Below are 12645 nucleotides of genomic sequence, written 5' to 3' on the forward strand. Positions count from 1 at the left end.
GTTTCGCAGATGGCGCCGGGGTGTGATGTAAATAGAACTATGAACATGAAATAGATTACCAATGCCATGGTTTAGGTTATGTTCTATTAAATAGGAAAATGAACCAAAAAAAAGTAAGATACATAAATTATAAATGTGTATATGTTTACACATGTCTTATTTGTTGAAGTCAAATAGTAGTGAGACTTTTGCTAAGTATTTTGCTAAGCATGTGGACAAGTGTACAGATTTTGTCGTTGATTAAATCATACGTACCTTAATTGAGGCACATTGGCTGCTTTCCTTATCCTTTTTTTAATTTTATTGTTAAAATGCATTGGAGTAGGTATTGATTTAAAGATTCTTAAATTCTACATTTATATTAAAAGTTTGTTTTACCCTATCCACATGTCTAATTATTTGCCACTTTATAATTGTTCATTTTTTTCTTCAAATAATTTTCACTTGGACAAAGTTGTTTTGTCGAATGAATTTACCTAAATTGTTTTTTATTTTATTTAGGTTGTGGTGACGCGATAAATGTAAATTGAATTTTATTTTAAAATATGTTTTAAATTATATACATGAAAAAAAAAAAATGAGCTTGTGCATTTCAATTGAAAACAATTAAATTTATATTATGATATGATATGATATGATAGATTTTAATGACGTCCACAAGACTAAAGTAGTCTATGGGACCCATGCAATCGCCCTTCCGAGTCAGGAGCCAAACTAGTCAGTTGCAAAGTTTTGGTTAACTTGTCTCTTCTTCTCTGAATTTTGATAATCAACTCCGCTGTTCTCTTCACTTGATCTTCCTCAAATAAATAGTTGAAGTCCTTGTTCTGCAAAATTTTTGTATAATCAGATCTGATGTCGTTGTAAGCCAAGCATTCCATGACAAAGTGTTGCTCTGTCTCCACTGTTCCCATATTGCAAAATAAACATGTTCTGTCTGTCCACTCTTCCTTTGGAACTTGCCATCTACCAGTTTCACATCGCAGCTGATGTGAACTAGTTCTAATTTGTGCCATCAACATTTTTGCTTTCCAGTTAATAGGTGCCCTTATATAGGCCTTTTCATCATGACTAGAAGTGGGATTAAATTCTTTAATGTAATAAGATTTTTTCCTTCCTATGTGTCTTGTCCACAGAATATTGCGAAATTTTTCATTGACAAACTTTTTTATTTCTTTAATGTTATCCGGGCAAGCTTGGATTTTGATATCCCATTTTTGCATCCATTTGTCATTTTGTTTCATCCATGTGCTTTTCCGCCTCACAAGTTTTTCCTCTACTACCAATTTGGGCCAACGATGTGTTTCTAGACCTTGGGTTTTCTTTAAATAGCTTAACATTCGGATCAATGCGACGGCTTCTAATAGAGAGTAAATCAAAAAAAGAGATGGTGAATGCGAACGAAAAACTCAAAATCCTCGACGTTTGAAAACCCAACCCTACCCTGCCAAAATCCTTTTGAAATCCTCTCCAAAAGGCACGATGTCAGAAATCGAAAGCTCCAAAAAGCAGAAGAAAGATCGAAGAAGGAAGAACATGGCAGGATCTCCAGCGAGTTTGTTTATTGTGAGAAGTGCACAAAGGGACTCTGGCGATCCAGGTGGCAAAGCAAGTTTTCAAAGCTTCTAGAATCGTCTACACTTCCAGCGCGGCCAAACCAAAGTTCATGAAGAGCCTAGGGACAGATCAATCGGTGCTATTTTAGTGGAGTGCCGCTAAAGTTAGAGGGGGTTTTTAGTGGGAAAATTGGGAAAAGACACGCTATCTGTGAACGTGTGCGTTCCATGAGGCATTTGCAGCTACTTAGGTGGAACACGTTTCAGTCATTTAAATTGTTATTATAAATATGTCATCCCTGTGCTCGGTTGGAGTAGAAAAGTTTTCATCTATAATTTGTTGCATGACAAGTAGTTTGAGGGCATAGAAACCCTTCCTAGTTTCCCTAAATCTTTTGTTCCTCGGCTCCTCCTCAAATATCTAATATCATGGTGTGTACTTTGTCTCTCCCGTGGTTACTCCTGCCAGAATTGGTAGAGTAGTCCAGTTCGCCACAGCTGATTATGATCTGCTAGTCCAATTCCCGAATCAGAACCATTGCGGAGGGCTTGATGATACGAAAGCCTCTGGAGAAACAGAAAAAAAATATTGAACGCAAATTCATTTTCGATTTTACAGCTACTACTCAAGCATGCAGAATGTTGAAACATACGCAAGACGCAAATTGTTTGATAAAATTACCGTATTATGGACCGTAATCATTTATACTAAATGGGCTTGTTGATGAAATCGTGGGGATCACTCAAAATAAACAAGTGTAACTTTCTTAAAATGTTGTAGCCGGCTAACCTGAAAACTGAAGTTGCAATTACTTGTTTGACAAAATGAAGTCGGATATTTGTTATACCCTTTCCACCAGGTATTACGGACTATTTTAAAACAATCGCGTCCAGATAAAAGAGAGTCGCCTTGCAACAGTTCTGAGAAAGAATGGCTATAAATGATATAAACATGGGCTCCAAATTTCGACAAGATCTCAGGTTGACCCCGACATAAATTAGAAGATGATGCTTGTGCCAAAGCTTATTTGCCCCACATTGGGAGAATCCTAACCAAAAAGTACTTAAATCTTAACGAGGAAGAAGATTACATTAAAAAAATTCACTCAGGAAATACACTATTCAAGGCATCTCTGGCAAAATTATAACCTGAAGCGGAGTCAAGGGAATGTCAGTGAACTCAACCTAGACGGCGAACAACATTGTTCATTGTTTTCTCCTCAGCAGCTACTCTCAACCATTTGTATGATGTCTGCCAGACTGAAGGAGTGTTGGTTCTAGAGGCCAGTTGAATCCTCCTATTTGCTTTAAAGCCCCCATATTTTGTAAAAGAAATCGAATGATCTGGATATTTGCTTGCAGAGCCCAAGCTCCTATTTTTTTAAATCTTTGCAACTTCAAAAACAGTGAAATTTTTGTTTTAGAAACAAGGCTTTTACTACTGAAGATGTCTTATAAAAAGGATTTTTTAACGTATTAAGTTTACGTTTTTTAAACCTTGCTATAGGCCTTTGCATTCGTTGATTCAGGCGCAAAGGACCTGTCGTCAAGTTGCTCTTTTCAGCCTGTTGTTCTAAACGATACAATTTTGTGTAGCAATTTGGAGCGTATTTTCCCTAATTTTGGTGGATATACAGAAAGATGAAATGGGGCATGAAAAATATTGTTAAATAATTTTTTATTATCTCGTTTGACTTGTTTTATACGTCACAGGTTATACCTAATCTAATAAGGTCGCGAACTGCACAAAACTAAGGCCTACATCGATTTGCTGCTACTGTGAGGATGAGTCTGAGTTCGGCAGTTCTGTCATCTTGTTTGGTGCCATCAGGCAGGAGTGGTTTCTCATAGAAGAACGTCGGTGTAGCACCGTTAAGTGCAGGGACAACGCCCATAAATTTAAAGATTGCAGCTCAGGAAGGAGACCTTTCTGCGAAAAGGGGAGTTCGCTTCCAGGCTGAAAAATCCCCGTCCTCGACCCCTGGAGGGGCATCTATGGAGATTCATCAAGCACTCACTCGATCCAAGGTCATTAAAAATGTACTGTGTCGCCACGAGCAGGGAGAAATATTTGCAGCAGAGGGCTATGCTCGATCTACAGGGAGGGTGGGTGTGTGCATTGCGACATCCGGTCCAGGAGCCACCAACTTGGTAAGTGGTCTTGCTGATGCTTTGCTTGATAGCACTCCTTTGGATGCCATAACTGGTCAAGTGCCTCGCAAAATGATAGGTACCGATGCCTTTCAAGAGACCCCAATTGTAGAGGTATCATAGCAGTTGCTCAACTTTCAACCCGAATTTTCTTAGCATTCCCCCAAATTTAGACTCATTGCAGCCATTGTGTTTAACAAGAACAGAAATGATTGAAAAATCATTTATAAATTTACCCAAATTGCAATTGTATTCTATTTAGCGATTTCCTTTGATCATTTACCTCTGTTAAATTATCTCTGCAACTGAATATTTCTTTAGGATTCTACCTCATTTTCGGATCTCCCGTTAATTCCAGCTCTATTTTTAAAGATTGAAATTGAATTCTTCCATATAAAAAAATTAAATTGTTCTGTTCTTTGTATCGTAATCAATGAATTGATAGTGTTGTGTAGATTAAAATTGTAAAACATAATTTGACATCGAACCAAGCAAAGAAATCAGCCATGGCAAAAGTTTATTTTTCTTGAATCCTGTGTTTGATAACATAGATTTATATGGAAAAAATCCCTGTTATTATTCAGAAGGATCATGGAACGAAATTTTTTTAGAGAAACATTCAGTGCAGAAACAAAATATCAGAAAATAAATACTGAATACATAGATTAAAAATACCCTGATTAAAAATACCCTGACCTGTCTGAAAGTAGAAAATTGAGAGCAAATGTATTCCCGAATCTTGTTGATTAAATTTTCGGATCTTGCGAAGATTTCTTGCTTTGTCTGAATGTAGAGAAACAAACGAACTCAAATGCAAAACATCAACTGAGCTGAAACGTCTAGATAAATGCTAGGTGTGTCGGTGAAGATAAAGATAAAGACACATTTATGAGCATTTAATAAAATCTGAACAGCTAATATCAATTGTCGGTGAAGATAAAGATAAAGACACATTTATGAGCATTTAATAAAATCTGAACAGCTAATATCAATGCAGAATTCGAAATGGGACAGCTATGCACAGCGCAATTTATTGTGATAATTTTCATTTGATTTTGGGCTGAAAAAACCATTTTTTTCCTTGCCTAATTCGCAAATGAAAAGTAAGATAAACAGGATTAATAAATGATTGAAAATGCTTAATGAAAATAAACATCACGTTAGTTTTAAGAAATGGAAAAATACATTGACGCAATTGGTGAAATTAAGAGGGGTAATAGGACCTGCATGAATGCGTAAGTATTCCTGCCTATGGGCAGGAACTAAATATTTTTACATAGAAATGTGAGTTTTAATATAAAAATTAAATTATTAGTTTCAATAATTAAAGCATTATATATTTATTTTTTATTATAACCATGATTTTATTTTGACTATTTATTTTATGAAGAAAAATAATTATATTTAATTATCTCTCTCACACACACAATTTATGTTGGTATCACTCTATCTTACTATTTTATCTCTCTTTCTCTTCCTCTTTTATATTATCTATCCTTTTTTCCTCCGCATATATGTTTATGTTGTTATCGTTTTATACCTCTATTTATCTTTATCTATATCTCTATTCTAGTTTTTGTCCAGTGCTAATGATTAAAAATAGAGTGAGTTTCGTTTGATAATCAAGATGAGAATAATACATAGTTGGGAGAGTTTTTCCAACTACTTATGGTTCTCTAGTAGCATGCATGATATGCTTAAACATATAATGTGATACCTCAAATGCTTCATGACTTCTTCAAGTTCTATAATTCAAATATTGGTATGGATATCTTTCCTCATTGCACATATTTAGTTCCTACCTATGGCAAGAATACTTATGCATTCATGTCAATGCTAATATAGCATTAACACTGACCAATCAAATCAAAGAATTAAAAGATTAAATGAAACTTCAAATATTTATATCTTTTTCTAACTTTTCATTATTGTATAAATCACATTTTTCATTCATTCTATTGATCCATACTATTTTAGGTGGGGAAGAAAATTCAATTTTCTTCAACAAAAATACAAATATTTTCTAACAACTTCATTATGCATTAATGAAAGCATTAATTACAACTTTATCTTTTCTACATTTGTGACAAGTTGATAAGATATTTTTCAATCATTTAATCTTCCACCTCACACAACTTTCTTTGAACAAAAATAATGCCTAATAAATAGTTTAATGAAAGCATTAATTACAACTTTATCTTTTCCACATTTGTGACAAGTTGATAAGATTTTTTTCAATCATTTTATCTTCCACCTCACACAACTTTCTTTGAACAAAAATGAATGTCTAATAAATAGTAATTATAACAATCTATTTTTCTTCCCAAGTTCAAATAGAGTTAAATATTTTTAATTTTTAATTTTAAATATATTATTATTAGTTTTACATTGATGTTTATTTTTGACTATTTGATATGACTTGTTCTTAAAACTTCATGTAATGCACAAGCTCAAATATTGTGTGTGCGTGTGTGTATTTTTTAATTATATTTTATAATAGTGTTTGTAATATGTATAATTGATAAGTGTTACAATTTATAAATTATATCATTTTTTATTATTAATATTTTTTATTTAAACAATTTATCATTTTGTTTAAATATATTTAAAACTTAAATATATATTTTACTATGAATTAATAATTATATTTTATATCAAAAAAACATACTAAAGGAAATAACCACAAAAAAGAAATAATTCAATTGTAAAAGATATATAAATTATTATTAAGTTTTTATAACCTATGTATTAAAATTAAATAGCTATATTCTATTTCTTATTTATTACTTCATATTTATTCATCAACATCAAATTTATATATATTACATCTATTTATTATTTACAATTGTACATATTAAATTATATAGATATTATTTCATAATTATAAACTACTTAATTTTATGAAAGATTTGGAAATACAAAACATTAAATAGTAAACCTTCTCTAATTGCATAAAATTAAACAATTAGTTTTACTTATAAAATATTTTTACATTTTATTTTTTTCATATAAAAATGTGAGTTTTAATATTAAAATATAATATATTTTAATTGTTTATTATAACCATGATTTTATTTTGACTATTTATTTTATTAAGAAAAATAATCATATTTAACTCTCTCTCTCTCTCTCTCTCTGACACAACTTATGTTGGTATCACTCTATCTTACTATTTTATCTCTCTTCCTCTTCCTCCTCTATATTATCTATCTTTTTTTCCTTTGCATATATGTTTACGTTGTTATTGATCTATACTGCTATTTATCTATATCTATATCTCTATCCTAGTTTTTGTCCAGCGCTAATGGTTAAAAATAGTGTGAGTTTCATTTGATAATCAAGATGAGAATAATACATAGTTGGGGGAGTTTTCCTAACTACTTATGGTTCTCTAGTAGCATGCATAATATGTTTAAACATATAATGTGATACTCCAAATGCTTCATGACTTCTTCAAGTTCTATAATTCAAATATTGGTATGGATATCTTTCCTCATTGCACATATATTAAGTTGTTAATGTAGAAGGTGCAAATTTGTCTAAAGCATATGTATTGATCGTAGTATGACATTAAGTACTTAGTGTCATATTGGGGACTTTGACCTCTTATTCTTGGGCTTAAATGCCCAAAGATATAATAATATAACACAAGAACTTTACAACAAAATATGAGCTATCCTATCAGATCACAAGTTCATCTCTAGAAGGAGAATTTAACAACAAAATATGAGCCATCCTATCATATCACAAGTGCATTTCTAGGAAAAAATTAATGTATTCACAATGTTAATTTAGAACTATTTAACTTTATTCTCACTCATCTACACCTGTACAACCATTATGCATTAGGCAGGAACTATGACGCATTGCGTCTCTTGTTTGATTTGATTTCCTTTAAAAATTTCTTAACTTATAATTTGAGCATTGTGTATGGGAAGGGTGTCAAAAAGTTGTAGCTGATTTTATGCATTGTAAACTTGGAAATGGTACATTAGATTTTGATACAATTTAAATATCTTTGTATGTAAGTTATTTGTTTATTGCTATTGTTTAAGTTTTTAGATAAGTAAATGAGGTTAAGTTTGTAGGACTTTTTATATACACGGGTCAAAAGTTGATTATTTATAAGTGCCACTCAATATCTATATAAAGATAATTTAATAAGTATGCACTAAAATCACCTGAGAAAATTACACGACTAGATAATCTAATGCATTTTTTTAAGAACAAATAATCATTTCCTCTATAAAAAATTTTACCACTAGTTTATGAAAAAATGTCTCATAATTGTCCTCATGGTTACTAATGAAGTTGCACTACTCCTCCAATTAAAGTCTACAAATTTTAACTTTTGCCACTACAAGTGTGTGTGGTTTTAATTATCTCTTTTTTGAAGTTAGTAATTGTAGAGTTGAGTGAACCAGGAGTGAACAATTAGAGTAGTCCCTTCCCTTAGCATTGTATTTACTGTATATAATAATAAAAAATTTATTAAAAACTCACACATTTTTTATGGAGTTTTATCTAGTTAAATATCTTTTAAAAAACATGAGTTAACCAAAATTAAAATTATATGACAAAAAAAGGAATTATTTATTTTGATTGAATTAAATAAATTTAAATAAGTAATTATGATTATTTAAAATTAAAAAAAAGCAAGATGTTCTTTTAAACAATTTACAATAATTTGAATTCTACCATTCCCTTCAATTGTGTTGATATCTCACAATCGTAGTGACATGGATTGTTTGGTTTATGGAGTGGCTCTACACTTTGTAGATAGTAAGACTTTCGTCCTCTCTTACCCATGTTTTCTAAGATCTCTATACAATATTTGTGTTGTGTAATTAAAGCATTTTACCTTAGCTAATTCGCACATAGGTCCTAATTACACTCTAGATAAGCCTACTTACAGAATTGCAAAGGAGTAGTTGGAACATTTCCACTTATGGTGTTATAATGTTATCACATTCCACTTTATGTGTTGACTTTACCTTTAATGCACTTATTAATTTTCTCACCCTCTACCTTTGTTGTACATATTTTGTTACACATTGGAGCATGATCCACATTTCGTGGACATGTGATTCCACCTTATGTGGGTGATAAGTTATCTCTTGATTATCATGTAATGAGACAACATCTTCTATTCTCTCATTCACTATTTTGTACTCATCATGGCTATACAAGCAAGGGGTCTCCTATGCAATTATATCCATCATGTTGATTTGCATAGTGTTCTTATAGGAATATAGTATAGAAGTTGTCAATCTGACTTCATCAAGCCAAGATCACATGTATGCAAAGATAGCTAGTCACTAAGAATAATGGAATAACAAATCCATGGTTTGAGCTCCAAAAATATTCAAGATTGTATTATCAGATCAAAACAAATAAATAAAGTATACAATGATCATCCCTTATAAAGGAGATTGAGTATTTTAAAATGAGAGGCTCTACAAAAGGAAGACAGGTAATAATTAATATAATTATTAAATGTCACTAATGCATAAAGTGTTATCTTAAGAAAGAAGTAAAGGTAACTTAATGATCAAGTCAAGATGACTTAATAATTAAGTTACTATTTTATTCTACAACTTTGACACATGGGCAAGCAAGATGAAGTTGCACTTGTCAGGACTTTTAGATACAGTTATTAGATATCTTACCACTAAAGTATATAACATCACCTATTGGAACCCCCACTACAAATGACAAGAGACAAACATTGGTCCATAACTTAGTAATGATAGAGATTGTACTTGTGCTTTGAACAATTCATAATATGTTGACATCAATGGCTTGGAAAGTGCTAAGGACATGTGGAATAAACTATTGAAGTGCATAGAGGTGATGAACATGTATTAAAAACCAAATTTGATAGTCTCGAAGGAAAATATGATGATAAGTGGATGCAAGAAGGAAAAACCATTACTTAGTGTGGAACAGGGATAAAGGAAATTATTGTTTCAATTAGAGGAGATGGAGGAAGATTTGAAGAAGATAAGTTATAAGTAAAGTTCTCAAAACCCTTACATAAAGGTATATAATTATAGTTTCTTCTATTCAAGAATTAAGGTCAGTTGATCGTACTAAAGTTACATTTTATTAATTAATTGGTAAGCTCATTCCATTTGAATTTAGTAATTAACATAATAATCAGTCTTTCATTGAGACTGTATTTCAAGCTTCTTTGAATATTGGTTAATCTAAGAAAGGAAAAGTAGTTGCTTATAGTTCAAATGATTATGATTGTTTAGTTATTGAAGAGAAAGAGTTAAAAGAACTTGAAGCTTTAATAGCCAACAGGTCTCTTAAGAGAAAAATAAGATAGAAAGGAAACAATCATATTTATTTGTTGGAATCACAAATAGATAGCTCACTTTTCACAAAAATATCCCAATAAGACCAAGAAGGGTAATGACGAAGATAAGAAGGAAAGATTCAAGAAATTGAAGAACTTAAAAGAGAAGAGAAAGAAAATGTGCTTTATAGTTGAAGATAAAGAAGATGATGATTATGATTCTAATGGAAATGATAATGATGAGGAGATAGTGTTTGTTGTTGTAAAATAAGATCCCTCTATTGATTACAACAAAACTGGTGAAGAAAATACTTTAATTTTGAGCATGAACAACAATAATGATTGGATCATAGATAGTAGATGCACACATCATATGAATGGAGATAAGTACAAGTTCATTACAATATAAAAATGCTATGAAGGCTCAATGAAATCTGGGAATGGTTATCCATCTGTAATCAAAGGTAAAGGTAAAGGTTTTATTGCTCTAATCAATAACATTACCTCTGAAGATTTCTATTGGGTACATGGATTAAAGTGAAATCTATTGAGTGTATTTGAGTTGAATAGTAAAGGATTTAGATTTGAGTTCAACAATAGAAAATGCAAGATATCGGGGAAATTGGGTGACTTGATTGCTACTAGTGAATAGAAAAAAGCATTTTTTCAAGGTAAGAACTTCTTTTAAATAGTGTTTGATTGCAAAATTAGAAGAAATTTGGTTGCGGCATAAAAGGCTTTGTCATGTAAAATTTGATAATTTGGTGAAAGTTAGTAAGAATAAAAGTGGTAGATGTGTACCAGTGTTGGTCGAATGAGATAATGTAATATGCAAGGAATGTTAGTTAGGAAATATGACTATCTCAAGCTTTGCTAGTAATTTTTATTTTACTTAAAATATTCTATATTTAGTACACACGTATTGACACAAGGGAGGATGATAACTAGGGCCAAAGACTCTCCTAGTTATCATACAACTCCATTGAGTTAACACAATGGAAGAAAATAATGAAGAGACAATGCCAGAAAGAGACAAAAACAACATATCTTTATTTGATTAAGCAATTTACTTCATACACATCAAGCTATAAGGCCTTCCCAATTGTGGCCGAATGCAAAGATTCAATTACAAGACAAATTCTTCATGTGTCACGCACGATCGGCTATCTCAAGACTCCAACTTTAACCTCTACCCTCATACCAAACATAAGACTTGATACCCCTATTTATACTTTCCAAAATAGCTTACAAAAGATTCTAGATCTGCATTGGAGAAAGAAACAACTCAAAATAGGTCCATGCACTTCCCAATGATCAATCCCATACATTAAATCTAGCTCATAAATTAAATACATATGTCGATTCTCAAATAAGAACCAAACAAACAACTTAGTGAACAAAGGAACGAAGCATCACCAAACAAACTCAGACAAGCATCACCGAACATACTTGGTGAACAAAGCAGAGAATAACTCAACGAATGAAGAAAGGGATCACTAAGTCAACATGCACATTGATCCAAATCAAACCAACTCAGTGACAGAAGATAGGTTGAATCCACTGAGCCAACAACAACAACAACAACAATAGCTACCTAGTAGGTCCAAAGAAATAATTGACCACCTCCATTCCAAACAAGTAGGATAACCAAACAATCCCATATACTTTTGTATTAGACTCTTGGGCTTGAAAGAAATGATTCTCCAAATCATGAAGGTATCACAAACTAAGTTGAATTCAACTTAGATTGAGAAATCCATGCAACATCTTGAAGAGGTATATTTTTTCACTTCATAAAATACTCTATGTAATCCTTTCCTCTTGTACTCCTACCGACTCTCTGATTCAAAATCTATTCAACCTCCTCCATCTATTTCTTAAGATAATCACCCAGTACAACAACAACATTTTTATCATATTCATGATACTTATACAAATAAACAACATTGAATATAGGTGATATATTCATGTCATTAGGAAACTCAACTTAATAAGCATTACCACTGTCGAATCTCCTTAAGATCTTACAAGGACCAAACTTCTTCATCTTTAACTTACTATATGTGTCAACATGAAATCTAATTTTTTTTTCTAATGTACCATCACCTCATCACCAAATTCAAAAATATTATGTCTCCTTAATCTATTTGAATTATCCTTGTACTTATGATTACTCTATTCCAACTTATGTTTCACTTCCTCATGCAAGTACTTCATAGCTTTAGCAAATTCTTCTCCTTCAACACTCCTCTTCTCCTCTCCAACAATATCCTTCAAATATAATATCTCTTTAAGTTGCATCTCTATAACAATCTCAAAAGGTGTCTTTCCAGTACTCTTATTCACAAAATTATTATATGCAAACTCTATTTGTGCCAATACCAAATCCCAATTACATGGTTTATCACCAACTAAGCATCTCAACAAATTATCTAAACTTTTTTTTACAACTTCTATCTTCCCATCAGTCTGTGGATGAAATGTTGAACTAAAATTAAACTCAGTATCCAACTTCTTCCAAAAAGTCCTCTAAAAATAACCAACAAACTTACTGTATCTATTAGAGATAATGCTCCTTAGTAATCCATTCAATATGATAATCTCCTGAAAGAAAATATCTATAACGTAAGCAAC

General features: G+C 31.6%; 1 protein-coding gene across 1 annotated transcript; it reads left to right on the forward strand.

The window, feature by feature from the left end:
* Positions 1-1482: 1482 nt before the first annotated feature.
* On the forward strand, positions 1483-3972 carry LOC149565708 (uncharacterized). The gene is made up of 3 exons (XM_089816370.1): positions 1483-1608; positions 3064-3123; positions 3408-3972. Exons 1-3 carry the CDS (start codon positions 1483-1485, stop codon positions 3828-3830), a joined length of 609 nt encoding a protein of 202 aa, XP_089672496.1. The 3' UTR covers positions 3831-3972.
* The last annotated feature ends 8673 nt before the right edge of the window (positions 3973-12645 follow it).

The sequence above is a fragment of the Cupressus sempervirens genome, chromosome 3 (assembly GCF_028749045.1).
Source record: "Cupressus sempervirens isolate cs-2001-9-10 chromosome 3, ASM2874904v1, whole genome shotgun sequence".
NCBI lineage: Eukaryota > Viridiplantae > Streptophyta > Pinopsida > Cupressales > Cupressaceae > Cupressus > Cupressus sempervirens.

What these genes read in the sequence shown, in the direction of transcription:
- LOC149565708 (XM_089816370.1), top strand. Translation starts at nt 1,483, where the DNA reads ATGTCAGAAATCGAAAGCTCCAAAAAGCAGAAGAAAGATCGAAGAAGG. An exon ending in CTGGCGATCCAGGTGGCAAA is followed by an intron (nt 1,609 to 3,063) that starts GCAAGTTTTCAA and finishes ACCTTGCTATAG; the next exon opens with GCCTTTGCATTCGTTGATTC. An exon ending in CAAGTTGCTCTTTTCAGCCT is followed by an intron (nt 3,124 to 3,407) that starts GTTGTTCTAAAC and finishes GGTTTCTCATAG; the next exon opens with AAGAACGTCGGTGTAGCACC.